This window comes from Bos indicus x Bos taurus, chromosome 9 (assembly GCF_003369695.1).
Source record: "Bos indicus x Bos taurus breed Angus x Brahman F1 hybrid chromosome 9, Bos_hybrid_MaternalHap_v2.0, whole genome shotgun sequence".
Lineage (NCBI taxonomy): Eukaryota > Metazoa > Chordata > Mammalia > Artiodactyla > Bovidae > Bos > Bos indicus x Bos taurus.
The window spans coordinates 60839371-60861475 of NC_040084.1; the positions used below are offsets into that span (position 1 = coordinate 60839371).

The following is a 22105-nucleotide window of genomic DNA, read 5'->3' on the forward strand; positions in this document are numbered from 1 at the left end:
TAAAACAGATATGGGGTAGTCTAGGGGAAAAAGATGCAGTAACAGCGAGTTCTGGATAAGGGATGTGGCTCAGAGTTTGAAGGATTATCTTTTTCTGTCTGGGGTGCGGGTTCTCGGAGTTCACTCAGCTTTATTCAGCCTCACAGCTCCCATCCCATAATTTCACTTCCACAGTCACTTCTGCCCTGCTCATTTTTCTTTCTTCTTCTCTACCTCTTTTATTCATGTATTCCTTACCTTTTTTTTTTTTTTTAAAGGCAACTCTTGGGACTTGCTGACAGTCCAGAAGTTAAGACTCCATGCTTCCAGCGCTGGGGATGTGGGTTTGATCCCTGGTTGGGGAACTAAGATTCGACATGCCACAAGGTGCTACAAAAAAAATTTTTTTTTTTTTTTTTTTTAAGAAATTTTAAAAAAGGCAACTTTTAAATTCTCAAAGAAGGCTTTAAAGCTCTCCTGTGACAGTGGCTTTCCCTGGTTCTGCTGTGACATGCAAGACAAATAGGGGTTTTTCACTTCTGGCCTAAAGCGCCCAGATTGCGGGTGGCCTTTCTCCTCTTGAGGACCTCTGGGGAAGACTCCAGCTGTTTCTCCGTGTGTGAAATAAACTTGATCACTCTCAGAGTGATAGTTTGGGGGAAAAAAGAAAAGCTCACAAGAATACTTTTCCTTTCTTGCAGAAGCATGGGTAGGTCAGAACACATTAGAGATATTTTGTTTGTTTTCTTATTTTTGGCTATGTCATATGGCTTTCGGGATCTTAGTTCCCCCTCCAGGGATTGAACCTGGGCCCCAGCAGTGAAAGCACAGAGTCCTAACCACTGAAGCGCCAGGGAATTCCCAGAAATGTTATTGAATACATATGTAAAGGAAATATTCGTATATGGAATCATGTTTTTTAGTTACCTGCCAGTGTGATGTGAGAGGATTTGAGAAAGATTTGATCTTCACATATAAATAAAAATCACCTTCAAAACCCTTTCTGCCTTTGAAAATATGTATTCTGATTGCATTTAGTTTTCCTTAAGAAGTAGTCAGTTAATCAGAGAGTAAATCTTCATCATTTTTTGAATATTCTCTTATTAATAATACCATTGGTATATTTAATTCCTACTTGGGTTGGAATTTCTTACTGGACTTCTGGGTCTTGAATTGTAAATAGTTCCATTGATCAGAAATGTAAAGGACTACAGATAATGATGAAAATAGAAACAATCCCGAGATGCAAAACAGAAACAATCCCGAGGCCTCTTCATAAAACCATAAGTGTGTATCAGTAGAACCTTAAGCCCCTGTGGACCCCACAGAATACTAATAGCAAAGACATTCTAACTTCCTCAAGGGTGAATGAGCCTCTCACTTGGTCACATTCCACAAAAGACCCTCTCCTTACCTAGGCTTGGGCTGGGGGAGAAAGAAAGAAAGAACAATGGGGGTGTGTGTGTGTGTGTGTGTGTACGTGTGTACACTGTAACAGAAACTGATAGAGGAGATAAAGGCTCATGGGCTCTGATACATGTATGGGCATTTACACAGCTAGTAAGTGGGCAAGCTTGAACCCCAGTCTGGCACTAACTGGAGAAGGCAATGGCACCCCACTCCAGTACTCTTGCCTGGAAAATCCCATGGACAGAGGAGCCTGGTGGGCTGCAGTCCATGAGGTCGCTAAGAGTAGGACACGATTGAACGACTTCACTTTGAGTTTTCACTTTCATGCATTGGAGAAGGCAACCCACTCCAGTGTTCTTGCCTGGAGAATCCCAGGGACGGGGGAGCCTGGTGGGCTGCCGTCTATGGGGTCGCACAGAGTCGGACATGACTGAAGCAACTTAGCAGCAGCAGCAGCAGCAGCTGGCACTAACAGGCTTCCCTGATGGCTCAGGGGTAAAGAATCTGCCTGCAATGCAGGAGACCCAGGTTCGATCTCTGGATTGGGAAGATACCCTGGAGAAAGGAATGACAACCTATTCCAGTATTCTTTCCGGAGAATCCCTTGCACAGAAGAGCCTGGTCGGCTGTAGTCCATGGGGTCACAAGGAGTCAGACACGACTGAGCGACTGACTCCACTCCACTCTGGCACTAACACAGTACTTTTTCAACCATTCCATTTGCTACCACATTATCCTAATCCTTTTGTTAAATCTTTGTTTTATTTTCCAGTTTTGGGTCTGTTCAAAGGTGTCACCTCTTGGAGAACTTTGCTTAATAATAATAGCTCGCAGTTGTCAGAGACATCAGAATTTAGGAAATGCGTTTCATACAATGCTTTGTCCTCCCCAGGAAGTCAGGGTCAACCCTGTCAGAACCTCAGTTCCCATTTTCCTGATTTCTGGTCCCTTCTTTGTTGTGAACATCCCCAGCCCACAGGATCAGTCAGATGTGGCCTCCCACGCAGCCCAGCCCCCAAGTCCCTGATCTATCTTTCTCCCTTCTGTAGTTTTTGACAGGGCTCTGCCACTTCAGGGTTAAGTCATTAACTTGAAGGTATTAAAGGCTAACAATGGCCCAGTTAGATAACTCCTCCTCATAATGCTACCCCTTGGGTGACTGAGTTTCCCTGGGATCCCCAGTGGTCTAGTTACAAAGCTCCATCTGCTGTTTGTGAAATTGCGTATCAGGACCCAGCGGAAGATAGGTATGTTCAGTGCCCCTGACCACAGTGGATAAGCTTTACTTGGTCATAAAATTCACCCTCTTGATACCTAAGTACTGGCTGTGCCAAAGTCAGATGTGGAGTTTCTTCTTAAAGTTTCAGTTATTCTGCTCACTTTCTTTTCTTTTCAAAAAAATATCTTTGGCTGCACTGCACAGCATGCAAGATCTTAGTTCTGCAACAAGACCCCAGTGGACGCGTGGAGTCTTAAGCGCTGGACCACCAGGGAAGTCCCATCAATCCCTTTTATCATCCCAACCAGTGAATGTCTATTGAGTGTTTATTCTGGTAAACACTGAGGGCTTAGTTTTCACATCTGACAAAGGATGAGTGTTATCAATTTGAGGATTAGAGATGACACTGTGCTTTGTAGGTGGTCCGTAAATGGTAACCCTTAGTGATAAGAGTTTGGAACAGGTTGGTTTGAGCCATTTCACTGTGAACAAGGCTCAAACCTCTCCAATGTGCCCTCATCCTCAGCTAACAAGATCAGGGGGAAAATGGGCCAACAAAGCATAGACCATCTCAGCAACCTGCATTACCACTTCAAACCTTCCTGCATCTTCATAGTTGTATTGCCTTCTGAGGCCCCAGTCTTTTCCTCATCTGAGCCATAGGCCAAGAGACACCCTGGACTCAACGACTTCAGATCCCTGTTCAGCCTCTTTGCCTTTACAAGTTGGTAAGTGGGCCCTTGTTCACTTGATCTTCCAGATTGGGAACCAGGGATTTCTTTCTCCCTTGTCCCCTGTGTTCAGAGGATCACTGAGTATTATTGAGTGAATTTAAGCTTCTCGTGGATCCATTCTTTCTGCCCATTTCCAAATTCATCTCATTTGTGTTTCTAGAACAACCTCCTTATTGTCGGGGAGGAAAAACTCTTAGGTTCTGAATTGGAGTCCTGCAAATTAAAAGATATGACAAAAGATATAAACAAGAGAAAAATAGGTTTAGTTAAATACTGATGCATGCGAGTTCACAAAAAATTCAACTCAAGGAGGCAGTTAGAATTTGGGACTTATATACCATCTTAAGAGAGGAGGAGGAGGGGGTAGAGGGACACTTCTGAGAGAAAAATGACTTCAAAGGGGATGGGGGAAGGGGGTTTGGTGACATTGTTTGGGTATAGCCAACTTCTTTTTGTCTCAGTCTCCGAAAAAAGATGAGAGTTGCTCCTGGGGAGGAGATTTTTGACAATTGAGTTCTTTGGAGGAGGATCTGCTTTACACAAAAAAGGGATTTCAAGAACTCTGGTGCCTTTAGCTCAAAATAATCTTTTTTTCAAGCCATAGTGGCTTATTCTAGAATTCTTCACAGTCCCCACACTGACCCCCTTAAGTGGAGTGAGTCTCTGGAACACGCTTTCTGATCATGTTGGTTTGTGTGTTTGCCGCTCAGTTGTGTCTGATTCTGCGACTGCGTGGACTGTAGTCTTCCAGGCTCCTCTGTCCATGGGATTCTCCAGACGAGGATGCTGGAGTGGGTTGCCATTTCCTTCTCCAGGGGCTCTTCCCGACCCAAGGAACGAACCCGGGTCTCCTGTGTTACAGGCAGACTTATTACTGACTGAGTCACCAGGGAAGCCCCTGATCCTGTTGGTCTCTACTTAAAAATCCTTAGTGATTTTCCTCATCGCTTTCTGAGTAAAATCCAAAGTTCCCTGAATTTCATTCAAAACTTAGCCTGTTAATCTATCAACTAACTTATTTAATGGTATTTATTGGGCTCACACCACGTGCTACCAAGTTTTTTGCCTGTGTATATGTAAGACAAACGATAAACAAATCAAGACAAACATAAAGGAAAAAGATAATTTTGTATAGTGAAGTACTATGAAGAAGACACGGGGATATTAGCAAGTGATGGGGCCCATTGAGGCAAGAGAAGGTGAAATTGCCCCTGGGCTGGGTGGGAGGAAGAGCCAGGGGAGGCCTGGGGAAAGCCAATCGAGTGGAGGCCAAAGGTGAAGCAGAAGGCCAGTGTGCCTCCAGGACGAGGAGCTGGTAGGGAGGATGAACCAGGAATGGGATGAGAGGGCAGCCCACCTAGGTAGGGCCTTTTAGGGAAAGAAGGTATTTGGATTTTATTCTAAGTTCTATGGGAGGCCTCTGGAGAGTGGGCAGGCTTGTCTTTAAACTCTGTTCCTTAAACTCCAGGAAGGCCAGATTTCTTCCTGGCATGACCTTTCCCTCATTCATCTCTTTTATAACTAGCCTAGAAGACTCAGAGGTGATTTCTCCAGGGAGCCTTCTCTCTGAACCCGTAACACCTAGATAGCAGTGCATTGTAAAGCTGTCAGTTTTTCTTGTCTATTTTCCTCTCTAATCACTAAGAAATGAAGTTTTTCTTTGTGTCTGCAGCCCTGGCTCAGCCCTGTCAGACTTGGCAGACATTCAGGGAACCTTTATGAAAGGGGAACAAACTGCCCTCTTGTAAATTTCACCTCACTCTGGCAACTTCCTGCAAACCCCCACCTACACTTTTAAAGAGCCCTTTCTGGGGTCCCAGCTCTAGTCCCAGATTTTTTTCTGTAGTTCCTTTCTGATTTTCCTTAAAATACATAAAGAAATTCTTAATGACCCTCTCATTGCTCTTTTCAAAGCAGCTCTCCTTCATTCTCTTTAACGGGTCACTTTCCTCAGGTGATTCTTATCAAACTTGAGCAAGTGGGTGAAGCTCAGGGAAATGTGATGGGTGGAGGGCAGCCCTCTGCAGGAGACCCACGGGTGTTTCCTTTTCTGATGGGAGCTCCTGACTACCAGTCCCAGAGTAGAACAAGAGCCTCTGAGAAACCCCATAGGATTTCAGAAGCAGGGATATTTGAGAGAGTGGGGGAGGATTAGAAGGAAAATTTTTGCCAGCAGGCTTTTCTTTTTTTGGCCGAGCCATGAAGCATGCAGGATCTTAGTTCCCTGAGCAGGGATCAAACTTGTTCCCCCTACAGTGAAAATGTGGAGTCTTAACTACTCCACCAGAGTAGTCTCGTCAGCAGGCTTTTCTGATGTAAGAAACCTCCCCTGATCAACAGCAGTGGCATACAAAACTTTTTGATCATGGGTTCACAATAAAAAAATGCATTTATATTGTGAAATAGCACCCACCTACGTATAAGTAAATTTAAGAGTTTCCCTAGCAGCATTTACTCTTGTCATGCATAACACACTCTGGTATTTTCTAGTCTTGTGTCTTCATTGCAGTTTTAGTTGAAAGCCAGTTGATTGACGGCTAAGGCCCTGGATGAGGGCGCTAGTACATACCAGTCCTGTGACCTTGGGCCGGTTCATTGCCCCAAGTTCCTCAGGGGTAGAACAGACTTGTTCTTCCTCATTGGGTGGGTAAAGTTTGTAGACATGTCTGGCAAGGTCCCTGGCACACAGTGTATTACTGTACATGCCAATTAAATATGGGCTTCCAGGGTGGCTCAGTGAGAAAGAATCCACCTGCCAATGCCAGAGACTTGGGTTCGATCCCTGGGCGGGGAAGATCCTCTGCAGCGTGTGTGTGCTCAGTCGTGTCCAGCTCTTTGTGACCCCAGGGACTGTAGCCCACCTGGCTCCTTTGACCATGGCATTTTCCAGGCAAGAATACTTGGAGTGGGTTGCCATTTCCTCCTCCAGGGGATCTTCCTGACCCAGGGATTGAACCCGTCTCATGTGTCTCCTGCATTGGCAGGGTGGATTCTTTACCACTAGTGCCACCTCGGAAGCCTACCCTGGAGTAGGAAATGGCAACCCACTCCAGTATTCTTGCCTGGGAAATCCCATGGACAGAGGAGCCTGGTGGGCTATAGTCCTCAGGGTCACAAAGAGCTGGACACGACTTAGCAACTAAACAACAATAGTTAAATATGATAAAATACATCTGAATGGGGTTCAGTGGAGGGGTCTCTACAGAGTTGATGGTGTTCTTGCTGATCTGACTCACCATTTCCCAGCTGTTTATAGTTGGCAGCCCATGCTTGAATTTGGCCGGGAAAAGGAAATACTTCCAGCTGTGTGTGTATATTATAACCATATGTATATTTCACTTCCCAGCCACTCTATGTATGTTGTAAACACTCATACACATTCCCTCCCCTTTCCACAATGGTCTCTATCCCCTCCACGTTCTCCCAGGTGGAAGAGAGCCAACCTGCAGGGCAGCGCTGTCAGTGATCATTCCACATAGAGTCTTGCAGACCCTGCTGAAGAGAAGTTAAAATCTGCACCCACATCCAGCAGTATAAACTGAGAAGAGATGAAGACATTTATAAGCACTGAAATATTTTTGTGGTTGTATGTAATTTAATGTGATGCACCTGTTTTATATTTTGAGAAACTTATTCTTCTGTTTTAAAAAATTGATACGCAACTGTGCTTTTCTAACAAGAACCATACTAGTCTGTTTTTTGTCTACCTCTCTCTCACCAATCTCCCATGTCTGCCTTGTCTGGAATTTTAGTTTCCAATTTTTTATTCCAAAATTTAAAATCAATACTTAATCTTAAATTAATAGGTTTCAATAAAATTTGTCTTCCATTGCTTATTGCATTTCACCATATTTGAGTGTATTTTCTTTCAGGAGTGTATCCTTGAGTAATTCTTTCAAAGAGATTAAGTAGGCAGTAAGCTTTCAGAGTCCTTCAATGTCTGAAAATGTCTTTTTTTTTTTTTTTTTGGCTGTACCAGGAGCCTTGCAGGATCTTAATTCCCAAATCAGGGATTGAACCCTCGGCCTCCCAGCAGTGGAAATTTACCGTCTTTACTACTGGACTGCCAGGGAATTCCTGGAAAACATCTTGCTACACTTATTGCTCTCCTACATTTGAGACATACTATGACTGGGTATATAAATCTGGGGTGAAAGATATTTTCCTTCCATCCTTGACATAGGATACTCTCCTGTTCTCTTCTTTCATTCATGTTGTTAAGAAGTCTGATGTCTTTATGATTCCTTTGTAGGTAATAGTTTTCCTCTTTTCGTAGTTTTAAGTTTTATTATTCCTGATGTTTTGAAGTTTTACTATACTTATTCTTGGTGTGGGGATGTTTTTGTTTAAATTTCTCCTTTTTACTTTGTGGGCATGTTCATTTTAATTGGAAAAGGATTATCTATTTAGTTCAGTATTGCTTTCCCCCATATTCTGTAATTTTTCTTGTTGGAACTTGTTTGAAGAATAATGGGACTTTGGAATTTTATTCTTGGTGTTGCTTTTACCTTTACTTCATACTTTGCATTGTTCTGTCCCTTTGTCCTGTATTCTGAGAGGCTGACTTTCCAGTCACTAATGCCGTGTTCATCTGCTTATTCTGCTTTTCAATTCATATATCCTCCCCTCCTGCCAATTATGTTTCTATTTCTGAGATTCATTAAGACCCTTTTCCATAACTGCTCTTTTTCTGAACTGTCCTTGTTTCATGAATGCCACATTTCTATCTTTGTCTATATTCTGCATTTTTCTTAAAATGTTGGTTTATTTTCTTGATCTTTCACTGGGTTTCATACTTGGTTTTTTATTTTTGTCAGTCATGAGCTGTTTTTTGTTTTTTGTTTTTTAAAGTTGGAATATACTTCACATACCATAACATTTGCCTTTTCAAGTATATAGATCAATGGTTTTAGTATATTCACAAAGGGCTGCAAACATCACTGCTATTTAATCCCAGAATGTTTTCATCACCCCAAAGAAAACACATAACCATTAATGGTCACTTCCCGTTTCCCCCGTCCTCCAGCCCCTGGCAACCACGAAGTACCTTCTGTCTTTATGAATTTGTCTGTCGTGGACTTTTCATATAAACAGAATCAAACAATTTGTGATCTTTTGTATCTTCTTTCATTTAGCATAATGTTTTCAACATTCATCATGTTGTGGCACGAATCAATACTCCATTCCTTTTTAATGGCTGAATAATATTCCATTATATGGGTATACCACATTTTGTTAATTCATATTTCAGCTGATGGCCATTGGATTGTTTCTACTTTTTGGCTGTTATGACTAGTGCTTCTGTGAACACTCCTGTACAGATTTTTGCTTGGACATATGTAAGTTCTTTACTTCTAGGAGTAGAATTGCTGGGTCATATGGTGACTCAATGTTTAAGCTTTTGAGGACCTACCAAACTATTTTTTCAAAGCACACCATTTATGTTATCACCAGCAGTGTATGAGAGTTCCCATTTCTTGACATTCTCACCAACACTTGTTATTGTCAATGCTTTTTAACCCATCCTAGTGGGGTGTGATGTGGCATCTCATTTTTTCCATATGCATTGCCTTTATGACTAATGATGTTGAGCATCTTTTCATTAGCCATATGTGTGTCTTTGGAGAAATGTCTATTTAAATCCTTTGCTGCTGCTAAGTTGCTTCAGTCGTGTCCAACTCTGTGAGACCCCATAGACGGCAGCCCACCAGGCTCTGCCATCCCTGGGATTCTCCAGGCAAGAACACTGGAGTGGGTTGCCATTTCCTTCTCCAATGCATGAAAGTGAAGAGTGAAAGTGAAGTCGCTCAGTCGTGTCCGACTCTTAGCAACTCCATGGACTGCAGCCTACCAGGCTCCTTCGTCCATGGGATTTTCCAGGCAAGAGTACTGGAGTGGGGTGCAATTGCCTTTACACATTTTTAAATTGGATTATCTTTTTATTGTTGAATTGTAAGAGTTCTTTATGTATTCTGGATACTAGACCCTTATCACATATATGATTTGCAAATGTTTTCTCCCACTCTGTGGATTGTCTTCATTTTTTTGATGTGTCCTCTGAAGCAACAAGGTTTTAAATTTTGATGAAGTCCAAAATTGTTTCTTTGAGGCATAATTCAAATAAACAAGCATCTCTTTAGCGAACACTGATGATCTGGACAAAGAAGGACTTCACTCTGGAATGCTAAGGTGGATTCTTTCCCTGTATAGTCTGTTCCAGGAAACCTCTAGTCTTCACACTCTAGAGTTCCTGCTTCTGATGGGGAATTGCCCAGGTTTTCTGGCCTTCTGAGATGGTGTGAGAGATGGTGAGGCAGCATTTTTCAGGGCTCTTCACTTACTAAACGCTGGCCCGGTGATGAGGGGGTGATGGAGTTTGCGCTTTCTGTATTTGAAAAGGTAGCATTGTCTGTGGATCATAAATCATGTGTAAGGCGGAAGTGAAACTCCTCTCACTAACCACTGTGACAGCCTCTCACCTTCCTTCTTCTTTTGTGGTTTTCCCAGTTCTGGACTTTAGCGACCCCTTCAGCACGGAGGTAAAGCCGAGGATCCTGCTCATGGGCCTAAGAAGGAGCGGCAAGTCATCCATCCAGAAAGTCGTCTTTCATAAAATGTCTCCCAACGAAACTCTGTTCTTGGAGAGCACGAACAAGATCTGCCGGGAGGACGTTTCCAACAGCTCCTTTGTTAATTTTCAGATTTGGGACTTCCCAGGACAGATTGACTTTTTCGACCCTACCTTTGACTATGAGATGATCTTCCGAGGAACAGGAGCACTGATATTTGTCATAGACTCCCAGGTAAGGCACCATCTCGGTGTCTGGTGGGACTGCAATGCCCCTCCTCCCCTAAATTGACACAAGTTCCTTTGTGATTGTTTGGGTTTGGGTTTTAGGATCAGGAATAGGCATTTCTGCCAGACTAGCATTTCTCAATTGTGGCTGTCTGGCTTTGGAAAGGGGGAAAAAAGTCTCCCTTCACACAACCCTGAGCAACAAGCAGTGTTTGGGAACTGTGTGCTCTCAGCAAGCCTGAAGAGGACCTCCCAGAGGGAGGGGACCACTGTGATAGCCAATGAAAGCAGCTGCGTGTCCCCTCTCTGGTACTCTTGGCAGGTATCTCTAAAAGATCACAGGTTCTCTGCAACAAAAATACATGATTATCTACATTTCAAAGTGTTTACTATTTCCTGTGAAGATAAGTTCTCTGAGTGTGAACATTTTTCTTCTGAATCAAACTATTGCAGTTCATACTAGTACACCATTAAGGCAGCATGATAGTGTGTATTTTAGAGGTAACTAAATACAAAATGTGAAATTTGAGATACATGTATTTTTTTTTTACTCCATCTGTGTATCTGTGCTTGACTAAGGGTTTAGCATCAATTCTGTTTTTGGTTTCTGTTTGTACTGAAAATCTTGTTCACATAAGGTGGATAGGGGGTGATTTTAGCTCTAGCATTCACTCAGTTATTTAAATTCCTTCCAAGTTGTATCCCCTAGGTTACCTGATTTTCTATCACACAAAAAAATATTTTTTGTGGTTTATCAGTAGACAATCCTGATTGTATTTTCATTTTAACTTGGCTGAAAGCAAAGAATTGGGAGCCACTTGGCTGGAGAAGAACCTTATCACCGAGGCTTGAAAGTCATTCATGTTATTGGTATTCAGACCAGCCTTCTGAATGGTCTCTTTGGTACCCTGGACCTTTTTCTTGTGAAGTGGGGGACGGGGCTGATGGTATAAGGGCAGGAGGAGAGGGAGACAGCAGGACTGAAAATGCATCTCAGGCAGGTCAGTCTTAGGAAGGAGCACAGGTAGCAGACTGGGACATCGACATTGATGTTTTTCAAACTATTACACGTGCGGTTGCTCTTAGAAAGTGTCCCCAACGGTGGGCCAGCCAGAAGGCCCTCCTGAGGGCTCTCTTTTGCAGCTATAGGGGATTAAAAGGTAACAAGTCCTACAGGAATGCCCTAAGCCAACTCTAAGCTCAGGTCTCATGTTTGCCTGAAATTGTAGACCTGCAAATGGACAGGTGGGGCTGAGCCTCTTGTGAGCCCAGTCGTGTTGGGGAAGAAAGGCTATGATGACCATCGGTAATAATGGTTCTGAGGCCATGCTTGCAGAACTACTCACAGACAAGACTACTCATGCCTGAGAGCATCGTAAACTCACTCGTGGATCGAGGTGCCTGTTTAATATAATAATGAAATTTGCAACTCAGCCTTTTAGTTCCAAGTGACTGCACGGTGAACTTGTGGAGCTGCGGGCGCATGGCCAGACGGTTTGAAGTTCTTTTTCTCCTTTGTGTGTGGGGTAGTGGGCTAGGGAGCTGTCCATTCCAGTATCTGATCCATGGACAGCCATGCCTCTCTTCCTGTGGGTCCATCCAGAGATACACGCCTCTAGCACCTGCTTTGGGTCCAGGTGCTGCTGGGAGCCACACTTTGCTGGCTGTCCTGCTCTTCCTGACCTGTTTCCTGGCCCATCTGTGGTTTTGGCAGTATCCCTTTCCTGTCTCAGGTTGGCCAGCACCATAAGTCAGGAAGCTTAAAGCCCAAGAGGAGCACCCAGGCGGTGAACAAGCCACTCAATGGGAGGGGAGGCTCCAGGGCTGTCAGGCTCCTCTGTCTCTTCTAAACTCCCTTTTCTCCCTGGGTCTTGCAGCTGCTGCGCTGTGTGGCAGCACTGGTGGCCCTGCCTGAGGGTAAGTAGATTCCAGCCCTGACTCGTCACTTCAGGACTGTGGCTCAGGAAGCGCTTAACATCAATATCAGATTCTGTATACATACAGTTTACATTTATGGAATTTGAATTGCCAGTGCAACTCTGTCTCAGGTGTCGATAATACAACTTTAATGTGATAAAATAGGTACACTTGCCAGTTTTTTTCATTGTTCAGGGTGTTTTTATTGCCTCAGTAATCTCCCTTTTTTTGGTTTGTTTGATTGAAGTATAGTTGATTTACAATATTAGTTTCTGGTGATATATATTAAAGAGTATATATGTATATATTCTTTTTCAGATTCTTTTCCTTATAGGTTGTTATAAAATCTTGAGTATAGTTCCTTGTGCTATACAGTAGGTTCTCGTTGGTTATCTATTTTATATACAGTAGTGTGTATATGTTGGGCTTCCCAGATGGCGCCTGCCAGCGCTGGAGATGCAAGAGGCATCAGTTCGATCCCTGAGTTGGGAAGATTGGAGTAGAAAATGGCAACCCATTCCAGTATTCTTGCCTGGGAAATCCCATGGACGGAGGAGCCTGGTGGGCCCCAGTCCATGGAGTCACAAAGAATCGGACAGGACTGAGCACACACGCTAGACACACTAGTGTGTATATGTTAATCCCAAATTCCAAATTTATGCCTCTCCCTCCCACACTTGGCAGTTTTTATTTTCTATTTTTAATTTTTTTTTGCCTATTTTTTAAATTGCAGCTGTAATTTGGTTTTAATTTAACCTGAGCACAAAAAGTGGACTTTCAATAGGGGTTGGTAAATGTGTTCTTTGTTTTGTTCCTTGGCTTGTTGGGTTTTGTTTGGGCCATTGGGTTTCGTTCCGGCCACAGGACAACGAAATGCATAAGAGTAAGAAATACATCTTTTTAAGTTACACTTTTTAAAAGGTAGGGAAAAGCATTGTTAAAAGTTGTCATTTACTAAAATTAAGGAGTATTTAACTTCTTTAACGAAGCAGTTTCCAAGTCTGCCTAATAGACTTTTCTGTTGGAAGCAGACTGTAAAAAATCACATTTATGGGAATCTCTACTTGATGTGATTGCAAACACTAAACAGAACCGAACTTGAGGACAGTGTCAGCAACTCTTGAAGGTCACCGCAGTAGTCTAAGCAGTACTCTGTTTGTCTGACACCTCCTAGTTTTATTTTTCGCTTGTGAATTCCTCACAATCACAGGATCGCCAGATAAATATATCACCAAGGAGAAAAATGTGTCCCTCACATAATGTTGTAAAATAAAAGAGAATGAAGGCATCAAGAGTGATTTCCCATGAACTACCCAAGTGACACTGCCCGCCCCGGGCAGCCCACAGAATGTAGCACGTCTCCAGGGCCACCCTCGCCCCCCAACCCCAGGAGCCATTTCTTTTTTTTTTTTATTTTATTATTTGGCTGTGTTGTGTCTTCACTGCTGCTTGGGCTTTTCTCTAGTTGCAGGGATTGGGGTGGGGGTACTCTCTAGCTGCGGTGTGGTGGCTCCTCATTTCAGTGGCTTCTTTCGTTGTGGAACGCGGGCTCTAGAGCGCAGCCTCAGTAGTTGTGGTGCACTGGCTTAGTTGCTCTGTGGCCTGCGGGATCTTCCCAGACCAGGGATTGAACCTCTGTCTCCCACACTGGCAGGTGGATTCTTTACCATTGAGCCACCGGGAAGCACCCCCACCCTGCCCCGGGAGCAATTTCACAGGTGCTTGGGATCCAAACTAGAGTGTTGGCTTAACTTGTGTTGGTGATTGTGATTGTGACCTGCCTGTAATTCCTAGATCTAATTTTAGAATAGAAGCCAGGCAATGTGTTTTTCCTTTTTTAAATTTTGTTGTAGAAGATAATAAGCACAATAGGAGAAAAAATCACTCACTGTCTCTCTGCTCTAGTAATCAAATATTTCCTTCTTTGCCATGTCATTTTTTAGCTCTTGTAGATCTGTACCACTTCATCAGTTTGCTGGTAATCAGACCGTTTCATGTGCTTGGCAGAGAGGTTAGAGGAATGATTTCTAATCTTTTGAGATCATGATACACTCTTGACCTTGGCTGCTTCTGCTTACAGACACATGCCCTTAACTCATCTCTTCAGTTAAGACATAACCAATAACACTTGTTGAAGTGTAACTTCCATACAGTGAATTGCACTCATTTTTTAACCAAATATTTATTTGGCTGCATCAGGTCTTAGTTGCAGCACGTTGGATCTTGCATTGTGTGCAGCGCTCAGGCTCTCTAATTGTAGCGTGCCGCTCAGTAGGTGCAGCACACAGGTTTAGTTGCTCCAACACATGTGGGATCTTAGTTCCCTGACCAGGGATTGAACCCACGTCCCCTGCACTGCAAGGCAGATGCTTAACCACTGGACCACCAGGAAAGTCCCAAATTACATTCATTTTAAGTGCACAGTTCAACCACTTTACACCTTCTAATCACCTTCTAACTTTAAGAATGTTTCCACCACGCTCAAAGCTTCCTTTGTATCCTTTCTCAGATGTACCCCCTGCCCAGGTCCCAGCCTGGGCTGATATGATGTGCTTTCTGTCTCTATAGAATAGTTTGCCTTATCTAGAATTTCTATACGTGGAATTGTACAATCATGACTTTGTTTTTTATTTGAGATATTGTATTAAGAAAGTGCCCCAAATTATTAAACTAGAATTTCTCCAAAATGCTTAGCCCAGCATCTAATCCCTGGAGGAGGAAATGGCAATCCACTCCAGTATTCTTGCCTGGAGAATCCCATGGACAGAGGAGCCTGGTGGGCTACAGTCCATGGGGTCGCAAGAGTCAGACGTGACTAAACCATGCCACAGCGTCCAATGTTTGTTTTACATTTTAAACAACTCTTTAGAGTGTGAAGGATGAAAATGACTGTCTGGTCTTTTTCTCCCTTCATAGTTTCCTGTTAGTATCTTAGTATTTTGATTTATCTAAAGACTGGGGATACATTTTTTTTTTAATGGACAAAATATCAAACCAGACATACAGTTAGCAGGTGAGCACGTGTAAAGATGCTCAAAATCACTAGTTATTAGGAAAATGCAAATCAAAACTACAATGACATACCATCCCATGCCAATCAGAATGGCCAAAATTGAAAAAGACAAAAACAAACCAACCAACTGGTAATACCAAATGTAAGGAAACATGGAGAAACTTCTACACTGCTGGTAGGAATGCAGAATGGGACAGCTACTTTATTTTTTTTAACTTTTTATTTTATATTATAGCCGATTAACAATGTTGTGATAGTTCCAGGTGGACAGCAAAGGGACTCAGCCATACATATACATACATCAGTTCACTTCAGTTCAGTTGCTCAGTTGTGTCCAACTCCTTGCGACCTCATGAGTCACAGCACGCCAGGCCTCCCTGTCCATCACCAACTCCCGTAGTTCACTCAAACTCACGTCCGTTGAGTCGGTGATGCTATCCAGCCATCTCATCCTCTGTCGTCCCCTTCTCCTCCTGCCCCCAATCCCTCCCAGTGTCAGAGTCTTTTCCAATGAGTCAACTCTTCACATGAGGTGGCCAGAGTATTGGAGTTTCAGCTTTAGCAACAGTCCTTCCAAAGAACACCCAGGGCTGATCTTCTTTAGAATGGACTGGTTGGATCTCCTTGCAGTCCAAGGGACTCTCAAGAGTCTTCTCCAACACCACAGTTCAAAAGCATCAATTCTTCCGTGCTCAGCTTTCTTCACAGTCCAACTCTCAAATCCATACATGACTACTGGAAAAACCATAGCCTTGACTAGATGGACCTTTGTTGGCAAAGTAATGTCTCTGCTTTTGAATATGCTATCTAGGTTGGTCATAACTTTCCTTCCAAGGAGTAAGCGTCTTTTAATTTCATGGCTGCAATCACCATCTGCAGTGATTTTGGAGCCCCCCAAAATAAAGTCTGACACTGTTTCCACTGTTTCCCCATCTATTTCCCATGAAGTGAGGGGTACATTTTTATTAATTAGTTTTGGTAATACAAGAATGCCCCAAAACATCCCCTGTTTATTGGCTTTTCTTCATTTGTCCAGTTTTGGAGTCAGAATGAGGGGGTGAAAAGTCCTTTAAATTTTGTTCTGAAGATCCCTTTCCTTTTTGCTGTAAAAACAAGACCTGTTGGGGAATTCCCTGGTTGTCCACTGGTTAGGACTCTGAGCTTCCATTGCCAGGGTCACAGGTTTAATCCCTGATTGGGGAACTTGATCCTGTAAGCCATGAAACCAGGAAAAAAAAAAAACCAAAAAACCGAGACATATTCATACCCCTCAGGTTGGCAGTAATGAAGAGATCTGATAACCCTAGGTGCTGGTGAGAGTCTGGAGGAGCAGGGGTTCTTACATGTTATCTAGTCAAGTTCAAGGTGCTCAATCCTCTGACCCAACAAGCCTGACTTCAGGGTAAGCCCTAAGAAACTCACAAACAGGCACAGAGATTTGTGTGTGAGACTGGCCACATTGTCATCTTCTGATCTAACACATAACTGGAAACATTCTGAATGTCTATCAGCAGGCAAGTAAGTGACCATCCACAATGGAATTTTATAGAACTGTTCATAGGAATCACGCATTAGTTATGTGCTTCAACAAAGGTGAATCTCACTGACATAATGGGCACGAAGAAGGCGAACTGTAATCCACAGGCAAGTTGATATTGTTGTAAATTTTTAAATAATGTAAATTAATTTTGTATGTTTAAGGATACATAGGTATGTCTTAATAGTAATGTATAAAGAGGTGAGTGATGCTAAAGGCAGAAGTTAGGATACTGGTTACCTCTGGAAAATGTGGGGTAGAGTGATGGGCTCGGCTGGCAGGATGGGTAGAAACACGGGGCTTTGATGTCTCCTGTTTGATTTCTTAAACAGAGAGATGCATACACACAGGCCTTCATTGTGTTTTTTTGGGTATCATCTGTAGAAGGAGAAAAAAACAGCATTGTGTTATTTGGGGCCATTACTGTAGACCAGGGGTCAGCAGACTTTTTAAAAAGGGTCAGATGGTCATTATTTTAGGCTTTGTAGGCTGTTCTATCTCTGAGGAGTTTCTACAGAGGAAAACCACTCAGCTCTGCCTGTGTGCCCCCAAAGTAGCCATTGACCGTGTGTATATCAAAACATGTCGTGGCCCTTAAATACATGCGGTGTTTGTCAATCAAACCTCAGTAAAGCTGGGGGTGGGGCGAGGTGGGAGACCGTGGAAGGCAGCCCAGAAGGCTTCGGCAAGAAGCCCAGAGAGGCCTCCCTGACATGCGTGTGCTTTGTTCCCAGGACGATTACATGGAGGCCTTGGCCAGGCTCCACCTCACAGTGACCAGGGCCTACAAAGTCAACACCGACATCAACTTTGAGGTGTTTATTCACAAAGTGGATGGTCTGTCAGATGACCACAAAATTGAAACCCAGAGAGACATTCACCAGAGGGCAAATGATGACCTTGCAGATGCTGGGCTAGAAAAAATTCATCTCAGGTGAGAACAGAAATGCCTCAGGGATCATTGGGGCCCCAAAGTCATCATGAGTAGTTGGCACCGACAGTCATTGACCTGTGTACCCTGTTTGGTGCTGTAGACATCAGGATAGTATTTGGGAAAAGTGAGTTTCATGTGTGCTAACTCCAATCTTTCAGAAAAGTGTTGGGGTTATAAAAATTATTTTCGACCAAAGATCAAAGCTAAGCCTTCCTCATATGAAAAACATAGAAGAGAAAACCCATACACTGCATCCAGGAAGTTAATCGATGCTAAGGTTTACTATTATAGGTAGTATCTATAATCATAAGGAATCCTCTAAAAAAACGAATAGAAATACATATTCACAGAGGAAAGCCACTTCTCTATAATTTTTGTGGGGTAGTATGTATGCATCATTCATTTGGCAAATTAGAAAAATGAAAAGATTAGCTACTTGAGTATCAATAATGTAACTGCTATAACATGAGAGATGTGTATAAAGATAATTAGTGCACATTCTCTTGGAGAATGTAAGGAAGCTGATACAGGCACATGCATCTGCATTTTTAAGCCTTCTGGTCCAGGCAGTCAGCAGAGACTAGGCACAGTTCTTGCTTTGGGGGAGTTGGACAGAAATGTCCTGTTAAGATATGTTCTTTTTTTGGCCGCACTGCATGGCTTCTGGGAACTTAGCTCCCCACGCAGGGATTGAACCCTGGCTCTTGGCAGCGAAAGTACAGAGTCCTAACCCCTGGACTGCCAGGGAGTTCTTGTGTTCACTTTTTACCTAGGTGGTTTTGACTTCTGAAGGGGCTGGAATGTGTGTATAAGAGCTGTAGTAAATCCAGAAGGCATGGTACTAGTGTTATGACATAGTATGAACAGCCTATTCCTCAGTCAAAGGTAAAAAGTGATGAAATACTGTTTCGCCTTTCAGCTTTTATCTGACAAGCATATATGACCATTCAATATTTGAAGCTTTTAGCAAAGTGGTTCAGAAACTGATTCCACAACTTCCCACCCTGGAGAATTTGCTAAACATCTTTATCTCAGTAAGTAAATAATATTACCCCATTAGAGTCATTCGCAGAATTTAAGAATAACACTGCAAGAGTGAAAACGATCTAATTTCTACTTGGTCTGACAGTACTTCAAGGTCTCTGAAATATTACATTTGAAGATTGTGCCTACATACTGTTTTAGGTCCGTTAAAATTTAACTCCCAAAACAGTTCCTATACTTCACTGGTATAGTCGGAATGTTTATTGAAGTTGTAGGCAATCATTCACTGTTAATAGAGTCTTGTCAGAGGTAGAGGGCACAAAAGTTGATTTTGGCTATAAGATATATGATGTTGAATTTTTAAAAATCTGTTTAACACTGTGAATAAATGATATGGTGGCTGGCTGAGTCCTAAAAACTACCAGCTCAAAGTAGAATTACCACAGACCTTTAGTTGTATTCACATTGATTCTCACTGCACAATTTTGAGTTTGTTTGTTTAGACTTTTAAAATCTACTTTTTAATGTAAAATTAGTAAAAATGTGTGTGATAATTCCAGTTTTCATTTCTTAAGTAAGTCCTTTATAAAGATGTTCATGATAGTGAGGTTTAAATTGTAATAAAATGGAATAACCGAAATTTTTGCTCGTTTGTATTTGAGACTGAGGATGTCATATCATTTTATGTAACCATGTCATGCTCTAAAACCAGCTATCCCTTTAAGGCAGCATCTCCTTTTTGTTTCAGAATTCTGGAATTGAAAAGGCGTTTCTCTTTGATGTGGTCAGTAAGATTTATATTGCAACAGATAGTACCCCTGTGGATATGCAAACGTACGAGCTCTGCTGTGACATGATCGATGTGGTCATTGATATTTCGTGTATTTATGGGTAAGTAGAACATTCTAAAAGGCTACCATCAAGCAAATTTCTCTTTTGTAACCCTTGAGGTATTTTGAATTTACTTATTTGATCTTAATACTTTTGTTTGAAATGATTGAGATCTATAAATACACCGTTTAGTATGTGATAATAATAACAAAAAATTGTTAAGTAAATGCCTGGGCATTATGCTGATAATTTCATTTCCTATATTATACCATTGAATTCACTATTCCATGAGGTGGGAATTACTGTTCCCATTTTACAGATAGGAAAACTGAGGTTCAGAGTGGTGAAGTTTCTAACCCCAGCTCACACTATCATTAAGGAATGAAATTAGTATTTAACTCGTCTGATTCCTACTTCCTCTATTGAAAAATCTGTCACGTATCATAATGTCATGTGTACTTGAGGGGAAAGTTTTAGGATCCTTGGGTTTCTACATAAATATCTCACATTAACCATAGTTCTGTTACCTTCTGTATAATAGGAAATAATGGCTGGATTTTTTTTTTTTCCAATATACTTTTGATTGTCTTTTGCTGTGGGTAGCAGAGAACTATAAGCAAACAACATTACCTGCTTAGTATTACAGTCTTAACCTTCTTAGAAAACTGAACTACTTGTACATATAAAAGAATACAAAATAAGGAATGAGGAAAATTGATTTTGTTACTGGACACAGAATAATTCCCCATAATAGTAAATTTGTTGAATTCAGGATTTTGTACAGAGTGAGTGGGTGTGAACTGTCTTATTAAGGTATTAGGTTGTTGCTGCCTCTTTATATCGGATCTCACAATATCATCTCACAGTCATTGATGGGGTAAAGCATTTTACCCCATCATCTTTCTCTTTACTCACTGGCTGTGGCCTGCTTTATGCAGCTTTCTCTGCCAGCTTCTAGGGAGCCTTGGTCTCACCACTTTTTCCTTCCATTCAGTTCAGGCTCTTTCTGTTAACTGTTATACATACATGCCCACCCACAGTCCCTTCCCTTATGAAACAGAGAAACTGATCCATACCTCTCAGGACTGTAGTGAGGATGAAATATCATTAGGTCTCCCCTGGTGGACCCCAAATGTATCTGCTGTTATTATTTTTTTAATTTATTTATTTAAAACTTTTTTTTTAAGTTTATTTATTCGGCCGAGCCACATGAATTGCAGGATCTCAGTTGGCTGACCAGGAATTGAACCCGGGCCCCTTGCAATGGAAGCATGGAGTCCTAACCCCTGAACCACCAGGGAATTCCTTATTATTATTATTATTATTATTATTATTATTATTAAACACTGCCATCTGGCTTTAGAAATAGACCTTATTTCCCAAGACTGCTGCCTTGCAATATTCTCTTGTTTTTAAACTTAAGTGGATGACCTTGAAATAGTCATAGAGGATGAAAGTATCCTGATTATAGTTTAGATGACTGTCATAATCAAATAACAATGAATAGCACAATTAATCTGGCACATACTTAATGATATGCATAATCATTATTTTCCCATATGGTAATTAGACATAAATGGTAAGTTGTTCATGCAAACAATGTTAATCAGAGTTACTTTTATCCAGCTCAAACACACACCGGGAGGAAGGGGCTGGGCGGAGGAGGGAGCAGGGCTTTATTGGCAGATTGTTTTCCTGTGGTGGAATGCAGTGTGCCTGGGAACCTGCCCTGTTCAGTAAGAACCAGTATGGGTCTGGGTCACAAATGGGGCATATGTTCTGGGGTTCTTGAGACTGTTTGCTAGAGTGGCCACGAGCCAGCCCAGGTGACCTGTAGAGGGTGGCTGAGGGTGCATGCCGCAGCCCAGGAAGCGGTCAGCCTTGTAATTGGAGACCCTAGAAGCAGGTGACCTGGTCTGCTCAGGAATCTCAGCTGGGATTCTGAAAACACACAGTTTCAGATAAGGAAAAGGTATATGACATCCTCCTTTGTCTATAAACAAAAGATACATGACTGGATGTATCAGTGTCTTCAAAGGGCCCAGTTTTGATCACAAAGGTCATATCAATAATGATAATAGCAGTTAACATTCATCGTACATTTTATATGCTCTTAGCACTATGCTTAGTGTTATGTATATGTTATTCCATTGCATTAGGAAACTATAGTAATCACTGCTAATATACAATGAAGAAATCGAGGCTCAAAGAAGTGACTCAATTTGCCCAAATTTATACAGTAAAATAAGAGAGCTAGGATTCAAACCTAAGTAATTTGTGTTTGTAGGCCACACCTTTTCTTAAATATTTATTTATCTTTTTATTCTGAAAAAATTGCAAATCTATAGAAAATATGCAAGCATAGTACAGTGAACTCTGATATACCCTTCTCTGGGATTCACCAGTTTTATCAGCCATATTTGCTCACTCTTTTTCTAATACAGTTGGCCCTGCATGTGAGTTCCACATTGACAGATTCAACCAACCAGTGGGTTGAAAATATTCAGAAAAATATTCCAGAAAGTTCCCAAAAGCAAAACTTGAATTGGCCGCACGCTGACAACTATTTCCATAATATTTACATTGTATTAGGCATTTTATGTCATCTAGAGATAATTAAAAGTATATGGTGGGGAGGAGGAGTGGGACTTCCCTGATGGTCCAGCAGTTAAGACTCTGGGCTTTCACTGCACAGGGCATCAGTTTGATTCCTTGTCAAGAAGCTAAGATCCCGCATGCCAAAAGGAAAGT

The 22105-nt window shown here is 42.1% G+C and overlaps 1 protein-coding gene across 3 annotated transcripts in view; it reads left to right on the forward strand.

Annotated features, from left to right (window-relative positions):
• RRAGD (Ras related GTP binding D) overlaps positions 1-22105 on the forward strand; it is a 56847-nt gene that overhangs the window by 22996 nt on the left and 11746 nt on the right. For all 3 annotated transcript variants that reach the window (XM_027551409.1, XM_027551408.1, XM_027551407.1), the window contains exons 3-6: positions 9850-10145; positions 17340-17539; positions 18459-18573; positions 19272-19414. In XM_027551409.1, coding sequence (XP_027407210.1) covers positions 9850-10145; positions 17340-17539; positions 18459-18573; positions 19272-19414 — 754 coding nt within the window. The remainder of the gene's footprint in view (positions 1-9849; positions 10146-17339; positions 17540-18458; positions 18574-19271; positions 19415-22105) is intronic.